General features: G+C 35.8%; 3 protein-coding genes across 4 annotated transcripts; all 3 read left to right on the plus strand.

Moving 5' to 3' along the window:
• The first annotated feature begins 433 nt into the window (after window positions 1–433).
• LOC146140049 (carbohydrate sulfotransferase 10-like) lies at window positions 434–2,525 on the plus strand. Of its 2 annotated transcripts, XM_083392210.1 has the most exons (4): window positions 434–499; window positions 771–977; window positions 1,392–1,598; window positions 1,810–2,525. In XM_083392210.1, the coding sequence occupies exons 2-4, from the start codon at window positions 774–776 to the stop codon at window positions 2,320–2,322; spliced, it is 924 nt and encodes a 307-aa protein (XP_083248336.1). In that variant the 5' UTR covers window positions 434–499; window positions 771–773; the 3' UTR covers window positions 2,323–2,525. The 2 variants fall into 2 exon arrangements, with proteins under 2 accessions (XP_083248336.1, XP_083248335.1); XM_083392209.1 differs by lacking the exon at window positions 434–499 and having other exon boundaries at window positions 646–977.
• Window positions 2,526–3,606: 1,081 nt separating this feature from the next.
• On the plus strand, window positions 3,607–5,273 carry LOC146140050 (carbohydrate sulfotransferase 10-like). The gene is made up of 3 exons (XM_083392294.1): window positions 3,607–3,875; window positions 4,290–4,496; window positions 4,711–5,273. Exons 1-3 carry the CDS (start codon window positions 3,672–3,674, stop codon window positions 5,221–5,223), a joined length of 924 nt encoding a protein of 307 aa, XP_083248420.1. The 5' UTR covers window positions 3,607–3,671; the 3' UTR covers window positions 5,224–5,273.
• A 3,267-nt stretch (window positions 5,274–8,540) lies between these two features.
• Window positions 8,541–13,226, plus strand: LOC146140051 (uncharacterized). Its single transcript, XM_083392605.1, has 7 exons — window positions 8,541–8,872; window positions 9,287–9,493; window positions 9,708–10,194; window positions 10,969–11,053; window positions 11,291–11,708; window positions 12,006–12,212; window positions 12,650–13,226. The coding sequence occupies exons 1-7, from the start codon at window positions 8,570–8,572 to the stop codon at window positions 13,157–13,159; spliced, it is 2,217 nt and encodes a 738-aa protein (XP_083248731.1). The 5' UTR covers window positions 8,541–8,569; the 3' UTR covers window positions 13,160–13,226.
• Window positions 13,227–16,287: the final 3,061 nt, after the last annotated feature.

The raw sequence follows: 16,287 nt of genomic DNA on the forward strand, positions 1-16,287 counted from the left end.
TCTCCATTCAGCAAATTCAGCCAAGCGGATCCAAAAGAGTGGTGGGTACAGTGAGGATGTAGTGTGTGGTACAGTGAGGATGTAAACAGCAATAGGTAATTCAGTTTTACAGTCAGTAAGTCATTAAACAGTTTTTGTAGCGATAGTATGAAGAAGAGTTCTGCGTTGGGCTTTAATGCTGAAAAGTTTCGTGAAAATACTGCGTTTAAGTTAAGAAAATGTTTTGACTAGTTTTAAATGCGTTAAAGTATAGTCTACGAATTTCAGTTTGTAGGATTCTTGTTCGAGTCATAAACTGTAATTTTCCACCCAAAACTTGAAATTTACACATTGGAATCAACATAACGTCATCCTGATTGACCAAAGAACAAAAGTTAACGACCTGGTTAATTTGTATGCTTTTATTTACCTGTTTTAAAATATATCCTATACAGTTAATTCGAAGTGTGTTCGTCACTGGGGCGATTGACAAATTGGTTAGAACGACTCAAGACTCCAGGTAAAGATGAAAAGCAGTCGATTTTTTACATAAACCGGCTGAAGTGGAACTTAAGAACCCTAAAGTTGTTGACCTGGTTTTCGTTCATGATTTAAACTTTTCAACTCATTCTATTTAATTAATTTAACACATTCCATTCAGTTCAAGGTTGTGTTGTTTCGCGTTTATAATATGTATGAAAATGAAATTCGAAGTGAATGTAGCTTCATTTGTGACGGGTTTCGCTTTAGGGCTATGTTTGACGTTTCTGAACACCCTCATTCCATATAAGCCAATGCACTCAAGTGTCAAGCAGCAGCCTTCAAGTAACGCCAAAACAGATGGTCGAACACCCGACGATTCCTTTGCACATCTGATGGAAGCGATCCAGTCGGAAAGAAAGCATATCCTTTTGAATGCCTGTGCAAAACGAGATCCACGATTTAAAGGACCCACCGACGAGCCAAATCGTAACACGCTATACGCAAAATCATACCAGGTTAGCAACAACGATAATTATCGGTCATTTATAAATAACAATATGCACTTTTACATTTTAAAATTCCTAGGTTTATATTATATTGGTTTTAGATTAACTCAAAATATAAATATGTGTACACTACATATCTGCAACAAAGTTGTGCGAATTACACACAAGGAGATTGATATTGATCGTCCGCTTTGTTGCACTTTTAGGTAGAAGTCCTATTTTGGTCTTATTCCGTCTTTTATTTCGACGTTGATGTTAGCCTTATTTCGGTTTTAAGTTACATTAAACTAACCACCGGAAGATTTTTAAGGAAAGTAAAAACCTTCCCTGTGCTTTTTTATTAGGCATATTAAACCCTGGTAAATATAGTTTAACAAGTTTGTCACTTTTACACCAAACTAAACGTTCCGTTTGTTTTTGCAGTACGCGGTGTGTGAAATTCACAAATGCGGGTTCTCTAGTTGGCTAAAGGCGGTTCTTGTTATGGAAGGACATTACAACTTGGACGATTATTTTAAAAATGCGATCCGTGGTTCCAAAGCTATTCAACTTGGTAAAAAAGAAGCAAGTTTTGGATTTAACACAGACGAAAATACTGAGAAAGCTTTGTGGAATAGTGAAACTTTTACGGTAAAACCGAAATATTTAAACGCAAAAAAACTTATAGCATTAAGCTGAAGTTACCTGAAACTTCTTTTTTTAGGATTCTAAGAACACTAAAAACATTTTTAAAGCTATACCATTTATTGTGATTTAACATTTAAAAAAATGTTTTTTTTACAAGCAAGTGCAGCGTCGCTGACTTCTACTGTTCGCATAATACTTATTTTTGTTGTTTCAGATCATTACTGTTCGAGAACCATTAAGTCGGCTAGTTTCCGCTTATCATGATAAAATGAAGTTGCATAGTTCTGAATTTGGCGAATTTTACGAACCCTTGTCTCGACAAATCAGCAGGGATTTTCGCCATCTGAGGCACAAGAAAGAACAACGCAATGTTACCGGAGACGGCACAGCTACTTTTGAGGACTTTCTTAACTTTCTACTTTCGCGAAAAAAAGCGAACGACGGGCACTGGATTCGCTTCGATTCAAAATGCCGACCATGTCATTTTAGATACGATTATATAATGAAATTCGATACGTTAAACACCGATGTCCAGTATCTCAAGCAACGCCTAAATATTAGCAAACTTCACAGTAAGGCATTCTTTCCTAAAGGCCAATACAAAACTAATTATGAAAAACTTGAAAAACAATTTAAAGACATTTCTAAAGAATTGTCTTTAAAAGTGTTCGAATACTACAGAATCGACTACGAACTTTTTGGTTTTGATAAACCTTCCTGGATTTAATTAACATGCTTTTATTGAATGCGTTTCTAATATAGTCAATTAATATGAAAACTGACCTTACTACTTAGCCGTAACGTTTGTCATCAAGCATAATATGCCCCGCTAAACGGGTGCTGTCATGACAACCACCGTTCAGTATGGGCAGTGTTGTTATCAGACTTGGACAACTATCCTAGATAATTCTGGTTGGTTTATGCTACGAATTCGGGCAAAATTCGACTAAATCTAATCTAAATTATGAATGAATAATTTGTGGAACTTGGAAAAGTTTCACATCCAATCAGTGAAAATAAACAGCACCGCAAAATACACCCAACTTGCTCTTAAGATGCAATTTGCTAACGTACATTTAACTTGAAAAGCAGACCTTTTTATTGCGTGTACGCTAGAATATGGAAATCGTTGACCTTGTGCCGAACTGGTCTTCATAACACTACCAGTACCGGTACACCAAAACCTGAGCTGGGGATGATGCACGGGTGATTAGTTTCGATAAACTTTACCCAACCAGGTATTGTATTCCAAGATTTATTGATCACACAAAATAATAAATAAAGTTATTTTATTTATTAAAATGTCATGTATCATCAATTGATTAAATAAAATATATGCATTTTACATACACCCATATATATTGAGATGGCTTTTTAACTTGCGATGTTTTGTATATAATTAGTCCATACGCAAATGGAAAATTGTTCTAGCAATTAACTCCCAGCTGTAAGAAAATTCTCATAATTGAACATAGACAAACCAAAACAAGCCAAAATGCCCCAGGGCCTTCTAAGTAATGTATTGTACGTCTTGCGTGATGCTGCAGTTGGCATCAGAAGGTGATGTAGATGTATAGCAAAATTTAGCTGCCTAATGTGATATGTACGGTAATACAGATTGTATGAAATTTACACATTGGAATCAGCATAACGTCATCCTGATTGACCAAAGAACAAAAGTTAACGACCTGGTTAATTTGTATGCTTTTATTTACCTGTTTTTAAATATATCCTAACAGTTAATTCGAAGTGTGTTCGTCACTGGGGCGATTAACAAATTGGTTAGAACGACTCGACTCCAGGTAAAGATGAAAAACAGTCGATTTTTTGCATAAACCGGCTGAAGTAGAACTTAAGAACCCTAAAGTTGTTGACCTGGTTTTCGTTCATGATTTAAACTTTTGAACTCCTTCTATTTAATTAATTTAACACATTCCATTCAGTTCAAGGTTGTGTTGTTTCGCGTTTATAATACGTATGAAAATGAAATTCGAAGTCAATGTAGCTTCATTTGTGACGGGTTTCGCTTTAGGGCTTTGTTTGACGTTTCTGAACACCCTCATTCCATATAAGCCAATGCACTCAAGTGTCAAGCAGCAGCCTTCAAGTAACGCTAAAGCAGATGGTCGAACACCCGACGATTCCTTTGCACATCTGATGGAAGCGATCCAGTCGGAAAGAAAGCATATCCTTATGAATGTCTGTGCAAAACGAGATCCACGATTTAAAGGACCCACCGACGAGCCAAATCGTAACACGCTATACGCAAAATCATACCAGGTTAGCAACAACGATAATTATTGGTCATTTATAAATAACAATATGCACTTTTACATTTTAAAATTCCTAGGTTTATATTATATTGGTTTTAGATTAACTCAAAATATAAATATGTGTACACTACATATCTGCAACAAAGTTGTGCGAATTACACACAAGAAGATTGATATTGATCGTCCGCTTTGTTGCACTTTTAGGTAGAAGTCCTATTTTGGTCTTATTCCGTCTTTTATTTCGACGTTGATGTTAGCCTTATTTCGGTTTTAAGTTACATTAAACTAACCACCGGAAGATTTTTAAGGAAAGTAAAAACCTTCCCTGTGCTTTTTTATTAGGCATATTAAACCCTGGTAAATATAGTTTAACAAGTTTGTCACTTTTACACCAAACTAAACGTTCCGTTTGTTTTTGCAGTACGCGGTGTGTGAAATTCACAAATGCGGGTTCTCTAGTTGGCTAAAGGCGGTTCTTGTTATGGAAGGACATTACAACTTGGACGATTATTTTAAAAATGTGATCCGTGGTTCCAAAGCTATTCAACTTGGTAAAAAAGAAGCAAGTTTTGGATTTAACACAGACGAAAATACTGAGAAAGATTTGTGGAATAGCGAAACTTTTACGGTAAAAACCGAAATATTTAAACGCAAAAAAACTTATAGCATTAAGCTAAAGTTACCTGAAACTTCCTTTTTTTAAGATTCTAAGCACACTAAAAACCTTTTTAAAGCTATACCATTTATTGTGATTTAACATTTAAAAAAATGTTTTTTTTTACAAGCAAGTGCAGCGTCGCTGACTTCTACTGTTCGCATAATACTTACTTTTGTTGTTTCAGATCATTACTGTTCGAGAACCATTAAGTCGGCTAGTTTCCGCTTATCATGATAAAATGAAGTTGCATAGTTCTGAATTCAGCGAATTTTACGTACCCATGTCTCGACAAATCAGCAGGGATTTTCGCCATCTGAGGCACAAGAAAGAACAACGTAATGTTACCGGAGACGGCACAGCTACTTTTGAGGACTTTCTTAACTTTCTACTTTCGCGAAAAAAAGTGAACGACGGGCACTGGATTCGCTTCGATTCAAAATGCCGACCATGTCATTTTAGATACGATTATATAATGAAATTCGATACGTTAAAAACAGATGTCCAGTATCTCAAGCAACGCCTAAATATTAGCAAACTTCACAGTAAGGCATTCTTTCCTAAACGCCAATACAAAACTAATTATGAAAAACTTGAAAAACAATTTAAAGACATTTCTAAAGAATTGGCTTTAAAAGTGTTCGAATACTACAGAATCGACTACGAACTTTTTGGTTTTGATAAACCTTCCTGGCTTTAATTAACATGCTTTTATTGAATGCGTTTCTAATATAGTCAATTAGTATGAAAACTACCCTTACTACTTAGCCGTAACGTTTGTCATCAAGCATAATATGCCCCGCTAAACGGGTGCTGTCATGACAACCACCGTTCAGTATGGGCAGTGTTGTTATCAGACTTGGACAACTATCCTAGATAATTCTGGTTGGTTTATGCGACGAATTAGGGCAACATTCGACTAAATCTAATCTAAATTATGAATAAATAATTTGTGAAACTTGGAAAAGTTTCACCTCCAATCAGTGAAAATAAACAGCACCGCAAAATACACCCAACTGGCTCTTAAGATGCAATTTGCTAACGTACATTTAACTTGAAAAGCAGACCTTTTTATTGCGTGTACGCTAGAATATGGAAATCGTTGACCTTGTGCCGAACTGGTCTTCATAACACTCCCATGCAGTACCGGTACACCAAAACCTGAGCTGGAGATGATGCACGTATATATTTCAACAGGTTAGACATGACCACCGTGCTATCTGAACTCCACTAAATCGAAACTATACTGTCAGGTCGCTTATAGATTTATGGTACATTCACATAATTTAGCATAGCTCGATTTCAATAAAAGAGCTTACAGCGCAGTAAAAACGGGTCTCGCAAGTAAGGCATGCATCAGTTGACTGTAATGTTTAATCCAACAGCAGCGTGACACTATATAGCACAAGAGCGACTGTGATGGAGATTAGCTGAGTCGAATGTCGGCTAGATTTGCCAGAACGGCCACGAAAGGAAATGAGTATCTAGGTGAAATATTTAACACTTTACCAGGCGAACACGTTATAATTACAAGCACAAACAGACATGCGTCGTTTCTCTACATCCTTTCCTTCCTCCCTGGAAAACGAAAAAGGTCTCGAGCAGTTCGTTGGGCCGTGCTTCTTCTTTAAAATCTTCCCAGGATCCGATCACGAGTCGACCAGCAACCGCAGAACATCGGACATTTGTGCAATATCGATCCAGCACGTATTGGAAATCGTGGTGTACAACAGAGCGAAAAATGTTCATGAATTCCTTGTCTTGGCGGCAAACGGACAATTCCAGGGGTAGCTGATTGTACGACACGATGCAAGTCTGAAATGGTACTTAAAAGGCACAATAAACAACAATGCAAAACACTTTTGAATAGCCTATAATGCAGAAAATTATCGTCTTAAAACGCAATTCGAATTTAAAATCGCAAAACTGAAGTTAGTTGCTTAGAGTCTTTTGCTCTAGAATACCAATTAAAAGGGGGTAAGGTGCTAATCTCAAAAACGCAAAAACAAATTACATCGCCTAGTCCACATTAGATGGGTTCCCTAAAGCAGACATAATAACCTTGGCGCAAAAGGTTATTCGAGAAAGTTACTCTCTGTATGCTAGTAACTTCATGTGGGCTATATGACGGTTATCTCACACCGTCTGAAAGGTAAATGAGGCATCAAAGGCCTTAGCAATCATGGGTTTATAATACCCAGAGCATTTTCGCTTGCAGTCACAAATGAGATAAATCTCGCGTTATGTTGGGAATTGGCAACAAGGTTTGGCCTTCTGCTCTGTTTTCCTTCTTATAAATCATAACGGTTAAGTGACGCAGGAATTTCAGACAAAGTGATCAGGTTATTTTGGGTGAGATATAAAACATCAATCACCATAACACGTGACCAGAGACAGTAGCCGCAGTGGCTTTGACACTTTAGAAGTAACGACTTCTGTAAGTGCTTGTTGAGATAGAATCTATCCGTTTATTAGTTTTGAGATTAGATATCACGAGAGGTGTTCGCAGTCAACCTCGATCGTAATATTTTCACCTTAAAAACTTTACCAAAAAAAAGGGCCATAATTTCGCAACAATAACTATAACAGTCTTGCGTAACCACTAATTTAAAGCGTCAAACGATTTTTCTCTGCATTACGGCTAATCAAATATCAAATTGACAAGCAATAACGCTGGCATAAACTTGTTAACAAACGTTTCAACAAATCATAACTGATCGGCGTAGCTTAAAAATACTTACAAACGATAAAAATGCGCTAGCAAACCAAATTAACTCATATTTTCTATGCAACCTGACATATGCATAAAATTTAAATCAGAAGGGTTTAATTGCGTGTTCATATCTCAGTCGGGGTCTCCAATATATATTTCGACAGGTTAGACATGACCACCGTGCTATCTGAACTCCACTAAATCGAAACTAAACGAAATGTCATAGCATTTCAAAGTGCATACTGTCAGGTCGCTTATAGATTTATGGTACATTCACATAATTTAGCATAGCTCGCTTTCAATAAAAGAGCTTACAGCGCAGTAAAAACGGGTCTCGCAAGTAAGGCATGCATCAGTTGACTGTAATGTTTAATCCAACAGCAGCGTGACGCTATATAGCACAAGAGCGACTGCGATGGAGATTAGCTGAGTCGAATGTCGGCTAGATTTGCCAGAACAGCCACGAAAGGAAATGAGTATCTAGGTGAAATATTTAACACTTTACCAGGCGAACACGCTATAATTACAAGCACAAACAGACATGCGTCGTTTCTCTACACACGGGTGATTAGTTTCGATAAACTTTACCCAACCAGGTAGTATTCTAAGATTTATTGATCACACAAAATAATAAATAAAGTTATTTTATTTATTAAAATGTCATGTATCATCAATTGATTAAATAAAATATATGCATTTTACATACACCCATATATATAGAGATGGCTTTTTAACTTGCGATGTTTTGTATATAATTAGTCCATACGCAAATGGAAAATTGTTCTAGCAATTAACTCCCAGCTGTAAGAAAATTCTCATAATTGAACATAGACAAACCAAAACAAGCCAAAATGCCCCAGGGCCTCCTAAGCAATGCATTATACGTCTAGCGCGATGCTGCAGTTGGCATCAGAAGGTGATGTAGATGTATAGCAAAATTTAGCTGCCTACTGTGATATGTACGGTAATACAGATTGTATGAAACTTACACATTAGAATCAGCATAACGTCATCCTGATTGACCAAAGAACAAAAGTTAACGACCTGGTTAATTTGTATGCTTTTATTTACCTGTTTTTAAATATATCCTAACAGTTAATTCGAAGTGTGTTCGTCACTGGGGCGATTAACAAATTGGTTAGAACGACTCGACTCCAGGTAAAGATGAAAAACAGTCGATTTTTTACATAAACCGGCTGAAGTAGAACTTAAGAACCCTAAAGTTGTTGACCTGGTTTTCGTTCATGATTTAAACTTTTCAACTCATTCTATTTAATTAATTTAACACATTCCATTCAGTTCAAGGTTGTGTTGTTTCGCGTTTATAATACGTATGAAAATGAAATTCGAAGTAAATGTAGCTTCATTTGTGACGGGTTTCGCTTTAGGGCTTTGTTTGACGTTTCTGAACACCCTCATTCCATATAAGCCAATGCACTCAAGTGTCAAGCAGCAGCCTTCAAGTAACGCTAAAGCAGATGGTCGAACACCCGACGATTCCTTTGCACATCTGATGGAAGCGATCCAGTCGGAAAGAAAGCATATCCTTATGAATGCCTGTGCAAAACGAGATCCACGATTTAAAGGACCCACCGACGAGCCAAATCGTAACACGCTATACGCAAAATCATACCAGGTTAGCAACAACGATAATTATCGGTCATTTATAAATAACAATATGCACTTTTACATTTTAAAATTCCTAGGTTTATATTATATTGGTTTTAGATTAACTCAAAATATAAATATGTGGACACTACATATCTGCAACAAAGTTGTGCGAATTACACACAAGGAGATTGATATTGATCGTCCGCTTTGTTGCACTTTTAGGTAGAAGTCCTATTTTGGTCTTATTCCGTCTTTTATTTCGACGTTGATGTTAGCCTTATTTCGGTTTTAAGTTACATTAAACTAACCACCGGGAGATTTATAAGGAATGTAAAAACCTTCCCTGTGCTTTTTTATTAGGCATATTAAACCCTGGTAAATATAGTTTAACAAGTTTGTCACTTTTACACCAAACTAAACGTTCCGTTTGTTTTTGCAGTACGCGGTGTGTGAAATTCACAAATGCGGGTTCTCTAGTTGGCTAAAGGCGGTTCTTGTTATGGAAGGACATTACAACTTGGACGATTATTTTAAAAATGTGATCCGTGGTTCCAAAGCTATTCAACTTGGTAAAAAAGAAGCAAGTTTTGGATTTAACACAGACGAAAATACTGAGAAAGATTTGTGGAATAGCGAAACTTTTACGGTAAAAACCGAAATATTTAAACGCAAAAAAACTTATAGCATTAAGCTAAAGTTACCTGAAACTTCCTTTTTTTAAGATTCTAAGAACACTAAAAACCTTTTTAAAGCTATACCATTTATTGTGATTTAACATTTAAAAAAAATTTTTTTTTTACAAGCAAGTGCAGCGTCGCTGACTTCTACTGTTCGCATAATACTTACTTTTGTTGTTTCAGATCATTACTGTTCGAGAACCATTAAGTCGGCTAGTTTCCGCTTATCATGATAAAATGAAGTTGCATAGTTCTGAATTCAGCGAATTTTACGTACCCATGTCTCGACAAATCAGCAGGGATTTTCGCCATCTGAGGCACAAGAAAGAACAACGTAATGTTACCGGAGACGGCACAGCTACTTTTGAGGACTTTCTTAACTTTCTACTTTCGCGAAAAAAAGCGAACGACGGGCACTGGATTCGCTTCGATTCAAAATGCCGACCATGTCATTTTAGATACGATTATATAATGAAATTCGATACGTTAAAAACAGATGTCCAGTATCTCAAGCAACGCCTAAATATTAGCAAACTTCACAGTAAGGCATTCTTTCCTAAACGCCAATACAAAACTAATTATGAAAAACTTGAAAAACAATTTAAAGACATTTCTAAAGAATTGGCTTTAAAAGTGTTCGAATACTACAGAATCGACTACGAACTTTTTCGTTTTGATAAACCTTCCTGGCTTTAATTAACATGCTTTTATTGAATGCGTTTCTAATATAGTCAATTAGTATGAAAACTGACCTTACTATACTTAGCCGTAACGTTTGTCATCAAGCATAATATGCCCCGCTAAACGGGTGCTGTCATGACAACCACCGTTCAGTATGGGCAGTGTTGTTATCAGACTTGGACAACTATCCTAGATAATTCTGGTTGGTTTATGCGACGAATTAGGGCAAAATTCGACTAAATCAAATCTCAATTATAAATAGATAATTTGTGAAACTTGGAAAAGTTTCACATCCAATCAGTGAAAATAAACAGCACCGCAAAATACACCCAACTTGCTCTTAAGATGCAATTTGCTAACGTACATTTAACTTGAAAAGCAGACCTTTTTATTGCATGTACGCTAGAATATGGAAATCGTTGACCTTGTGCCGAACTGGTCTTCATAACACTACCAGTACCGGTACACCAAAACCTGAGCTGGGGATGATGCACGGGTGATTAGTTTCGATAAACTTTACCCAACCAGGTAGTATTCCAAGATTTATTGATCACACAAAATAATAAATAAAGTTATTTTATTTATTAAAATGTCATGTATCATCAATTGATTAAATAAAATATATGCATTTTACATACACCCATATATATTGAGATGGCTTTTTAACTTGCGATGTTTTGTATATAATTAGTCAACACGCAAATGGAAAATTGTTCTAGCAATTAACTCCCAGCTGTAAAAAAATTCTCATAATTGAACATAGACAAACCAAAACAAGCCAAAATGCCCCAGGGCCTTCTAAGCAATGTATCGTACGTCTTGCGCGATGCTGCAGTTGGCATCAGAAGGTGATGTAGATGTATAGCAAAATTTAGCTGCTCAATGTGATATACAGATTGTATAAAGGATTTATAAGAGGCTTTTAGAACATATTATAAGGTGGTTGATCGTTTTGAGTATTTTAATACACGCTTCAGATGTTAAAACTGGCAAAATCAAGAAACATCACAATAATTTATAGCAGCTGCTACTTAACAGTTAGAATTGAAATATTTGCAGCAAAACCATGTTAAATTGTTTTACAGGAAACAAGGGCAAGAATGCTTATATTTGACCAAATATAGAGATATGACTCTAAAATTGAAATTAGTTTTGTCATTCATACTTGGATTTGGACTCGGAATCTGCTTCTTATTTTTGCCAAATGTTAATGTTCTCGTAATATCAACTAGTCCGCAACGGGTAAACAAGAACCAATTTGGCGACTTGCTCAAAATGGAACAAGAGCAATCCCTATCACGTTCTGTTCAACGTGGTGCAATTAATGAAAACAAGACTAGCACAGAAAGTTTAGATTACTTAGAAACTTTTACACGTCTAATGGAAGCGATTCAGTTGGAGAGAAAATACACGCTTCTAAATGCTTGTGCAAAATGGAATTCAAAATTTGAGGGACTGTCTTCAAAGCCTAATCTAGGAGCATTATATTCAAACAAATACAAGGTATGTAGGCCTATATCGATAGTTATATATAGATTTATATTTTTACAGAAGTATAATATTAGTTACACAAAAAATTCCACTTAATATTAGTTACACATAAACCTCAATTTTTGTGATTGTGTTGGCTGTGTTTCCATGAAAACAGTGTTTTCATTAACCCAAATTTAGTTCTATTATGAAAAATAATATTGCGTTGCGTAGTGCATTAAAGGTATCTAGAAAAACGTTCCAACCATATTAATATGTTATGCAAAAACACTGAACATGGCAAGTGCCTTATCAATTATCCCGTTGCAGTTTGCGGTCTGTAATATTTTTAAATGCGGATACACAAGTTGGTTGGAGGCCGTACTTGTCATGGAGGGATATTACAACATGGACGAATATTCAAATCAAACTATTAGAGGGGTGAAGGCGATGCATTTGGGAAGTGTTAATTCAAGTTTCGGATATCAGAAAGACGAAAAGACTGCGACAGCTCTCTGGAATAAGAAAACATTCAGGGTAACTTTTGTCGTAAATATTATATTTTGTTTATTGAATCCTAGTTTCTTTTTAGTTAATTCCTTACAATAATTATGTGTAAGATACATTTAAGTTAGTTTAACTCGGTAAAATGGCTTATTATCCTAAATAACTTAAAATAAAGGCGTTTACTGGTTGAGAAATTGTCGTCAGATCAGATTATTACGTAAAGATTGCTGTAAACGACATCCGAATTTAATTTTTCTAACACTACATATTACATGTAACCAAATTTCTTGCCCTAAACTTCTAAACGCTAAAATCTTACTCGGGGTATACAGTTTGCTGTTATGGTAGTTTTTGTTGTTCAACTCAAGCAGAATACTGGAGCAATTTGTTGTAACCTCCATATTAGGTTAATGTGATAGAGTACTTTTTGTAGTAAAACAGACTTTTATCATTTTATTTTTATACAGATCATAACAGTTCGCGACCCGTTTAGTCGACTGGTTTCAGCATACAATGACAAAATGAAAGTATCCAGTCCAGGGTTCACTTCATTTTTCGAAGCCATGTCGAGGCGACTCAACAAAAAGTATCGTCATCTCAGGGGTAATGAGCTGGAACGAAACAGGACAGACGACGGCACCGCAACGTTCGAGGACTTTCTCAATAATATTATGATTAGCAAGCACAAAAATCAACACTGGAATTTTTTCGACTCTAAATGTCGACCGTGTCATTTTCAATACGATTACATCATGAAGTTCGAAACTTTGAACGACGATGTACAGTACCTAAAGCAAAGGTTAAATCTCAGTGACTTCCACAGCAGAGTATTTTTTCCCAAAAGTGTTTTTAAGACCGATAACGATAAGGTCGAAAGACAATTTAGAGTAATCCCAAAAGATTTGGCTAGTAGGGTTTACGATGTATATAGAAAGGATTTCGAACTTTTTGGCTTTCCAAGGCCATCTTGGCTTTGATAAAACCAATCAGCGTTAGAAGCTTTCATTGTGGCATTAGTATATTTTTCGAGAAAAAAAAAAAAAAAAAAAAAAAAAAAAAGCTGACATTTGTTGTTTTTGTTGGTCAAAGATAAAATTTACTCTATCGTGACTGACGATACTGTTAAATTGCAGGGCTACCTTTGATGTGCACGTTAAATAAGGACGACTAAAAACAGATTTTTCTACTTAAAACAAACATTTTTACAGTGCCCTATTTTCAAATAAAGCTTGTATTGATTATTTAAAAAAACTATCGTTTGTAAATCACTATACATAGCTAAGAATGATATCCAACACCCCTTGTTGAAACAAGCAATGATTTAATAGTAAAATTAGGATTCAGGATAATGTGAGTCTACTTGCACGTACAACTTTTTCTTTGTAAAAAATCAGCAAAATAACAAGTAACAAACGAAGACACTTCTTAGAAATGGGAACAATAATAAAATTTTCTAAGACGTAGACCTAAAACTAAGGACAAAAGTTAAAAAAGATCTCTTAATGCTTTCAACAACAAACTATATTTTAAATTAAAGAATATTTGTTACAGCTACATACATGTGTTTAATGTTTTGTTACACAGTCTGTTACTTCATGTTTTACTTACATTGATTATGAGTTTTAACGCAAGCTGCTTTAATCGCACACTGTCGTCATCTTGAACGCCCCAATGGCACAACGATTAACGCGCATAAAACAAATATGTTGTAAAATCAGCTTGAAAAACAATAAAAAGAAAATTTAAATGTTTTGATAAAAACTACTACTGTTTGTCAAGATCCATTTTGTTGTTTATATTGTTATTATTATGTCGAAATCAATCCTAAAAAACAGAATTAAAAAAATCAATTCGAGCCCAATAGTTATTGCAGATTAAACAGTTATTTGCAGACGTCGAAATGTCCCCCGCTCACAAACGATTGCCGTAGAAAAATCGATGCAGTTTGGCAAGAAGTTTTTGTTTTGCGATAACGACAAAGTATCCGAAAGATACCGCCGCATAAACGCAACAAGCGCGGAAGGATCTCAGCGCATTAAACATCTTGATTCGCGTTACGTAGCCGACGGCAAGCAGCACGCAAAGTTTAACAGCAAAATAAAATGTCAAAGCGGCCCTTGCCCAGATGGTTGTCGGTTGCGTAGTGTTGAGAGCCGCTTCCATATAGTCTTCAAAACAAAGGATTTTGAGTGGTCACAACGATGTTTGCCTTTTGAGAAAACAGTGAGGTTGACCATGAGGCTGTTCACCTTGACGTCCTTACACGCAGTCGAGACATTGCAAGCTGTTGGCAACTCGTAATAGTTTTTAAATGCTGTTAATAAATTGATTCCTTAAAAAACAACCTTCCGAAAATGTTACACAATGTAAAACAGCGCACTAGTTTAACGCAACAAGTAAAACAAAAACTAAAATGTAATTGTATGCTACAAAATTTTCACTTAAATGTTTAGCCATTTCAAGTGTGATGAAGTAAAAACATTTTTGAGACATTATTCCCTAGGTCTTTTTATCGTTATTTAACAAACCCTACCCTAAAATTAAAGTTTTAGCTGCAAACAACACTTTTACTGATGCGTTTTTCAGCAAACCAGCTAATTTGTTTCATGCTTCACTTTTAAGTTCATCTTATTTAAAAATCTACAAGTGTTTAGGTTTGCTAAGTGAATGATCGAATGCCAGGGAACAGCAAAGAAAATGTGTTCCGCAAACATTAAAGTTAAAACCAAGCTAGCTTGGGACTCCGAGATCAGCAGTAGGCCAAACGCATAGGGAATGATTGCCAACAAATTGACCTAATTACAAGGCAAAAGTTGTCCTGTGATCTTTTGCTGAAAAAGGTGCCTTGATTTTTTTCAAAAATCATTAAACGAACTTAAAAAAAAGAATCAAGAATAAACGACGTACTTTATTTTAAGAGGATTGTATTTTAGCTTAGAATTGAGGACACCTGTCAAGAACCCATGTTACACATCATAAAATATCCTGTGCTAGAGTTGCCATATTTGAAACGCACAATCACAGACAAGCGAGTTATTTGGTCCATTATGGCGCATTTGCACGTAATATATTGCACATTGTTCAAGTCCAGTGGTGGCCACCCAGTTATACACAAAGTGACGCATTCATTTCTTAGTGAACCTCAAAGAGCCACACTTTAAACTTTGGCAGAAAAGAATATAGCCCTGTTTCTTCTTTGCTTATTATAAAAACCTTTGCTCAGCTAGAATGATCAATTCATTTATGTTACACACTAACATTATTTAAATTAAAAAATACGACACGAAACGTAAGAGACGCATAAAACTGGTTAAAGAGCCGCCTGCCACTCGCTTAGCGCGGACGGTTCACTCCTGTTCTATCATCTAATGACCTTTAGATAATTTTGACAAACAAGTTGTGACAGCCATTAACTCCACAGCAGGTAAGAAGCAGAAAGTGCCAAAATGCCAAAAAATGCAATTATGAAATTGTAATGAATATATATAGGTAAAATTCTTGCGTATATGCCTTTTTTTACGAAATTGCAAAAAGTTGAAAACAAGTTTCGCGGCACACTTGACAATTTCTCGAGGCACACCAGTGTGCCGCAGGACACAGTTTGGGAATCGCTGATTTAAATCATTAACATTATAGGTAACAAAAACTATTCCATCTTGTATAAAACTGATTTCAAGAGAAAAAACCCAATGAATAAAAAAATAGTAAAACATAGACGTCTGTGGCGTAATAGTAAATAACAATTGAACCAACGGAGTCGAAGACCGAATGGCAAACGAAATTTGTGGATTAATTGCCAACATATTTAAAATCTTGGACATTTGGGAGCATTTTAGCTTTTTTCCCTGACGCGGATCTCAATGCTAAATTCCCTGACATGTCAGAAAAATCCCGACGTATGCCAACCCTAGCCTTTACACACAATAAAGGATAAGGGGGGATCGTATGCATCTCAACGCTATAGCTATAAGACGTGAATAATTTACATCCTTTCTAAAACAATCGGTCATCGTGTGAGCCCATTAAAATAGGATCAACAGGATGTGCTGATAAGACGCATTCTTGCTATAGCAGGTAACAGCACAACGGACCATTTCTACTTGTC

This window comes from Ascidiella aspersa, chromosome 6, assembly GCF_963924565.1.
Source record: "Ascidiella aspersa chromosome 6, kaAscAspe10.2, whole genome shotgun sequence".
In the NCBI taxonomy this organism is placed as follows: Eukaryota; Metazoa; Chordata; class Ascidiacea; order Phlebobranchia; family Ascidiidae; genus Ascidiella; species Ascidiella aspersa.

What these genes read in the sequence shown, in the direction of transcription:
- LOC146140051 (XM_083392605.1), top strand. Translation starts at nt 8,570, where the DNA reads ATGAAAATGAAATTCGAAGTAAATGTAGCTTCATTTGTGACGGGTTTC. An exon ending in AATCGACTACGAACTTTTTC is followed by an intron (nt 10,195 to 10,968) that starts GTTTTGATAAAC and finishes AATTGAACATAG; the next exon opens with ACAAACCAAAACAAGCCAAA. An exon ending in GCTGCAGTTGGCATCAGAAG is followed by an intron (nt 11,054 to 11,290) that starts GTGATGTAGATG and finishes ATTGTTTTACAG; the next exon opens with GAAACAAGGGCAAGAATGCT.
- LOC146140049 (XM_083392209.1), top strand. Translation starts at nt 675, where the DNA reads ATGAAAATGAAATTCGAAGTGAATGTAGCTTCATTTGTGACGGGTTTC. An exon ending in TATACGCAAAATCATACCAG is followed by an intron (nt 978 to 1,391) that starts GTTAGCAACAAC and finishes TTGTTTTTGCAG; the next exon opens with TACGCGGTGTGTGAAATTCA. An exon ending in GGAATAGTGAAACTTTTACG is followed by an intron (nt 1,599 to 1,809) that starts GTAAAACCGAAA and finishes TTGTTGTTTCAG; the next exon opens with ATCATTACTGTTCGAGAACC.
- LOC146140050 (XM_083392294.1), top strand. Translation starts at nt 3,672, where the DNA reads ATGCACTCAAGTGTCAAGCAGCAGCCTTCAAGTAACGCTAAAGCAGAT. An exon ending in TATACGCAAAATCATACCAG is followed by an intron (nt 3,876 to 4,289) that starts GTTAGCAACAAC and finishes TTGTTTTTGCAG; the next exon opens with TACGCGGTGTGTGAAATTCA. An exon ending in GGAATAGCGAAACTTTTACG is followed by an intron (nt 4,497 to 4,710) that starts GTAAAAACCGAA and finishes TTGTTGTTTCAG; the next exon opens with ATCATTACTGTTCGAGAACC.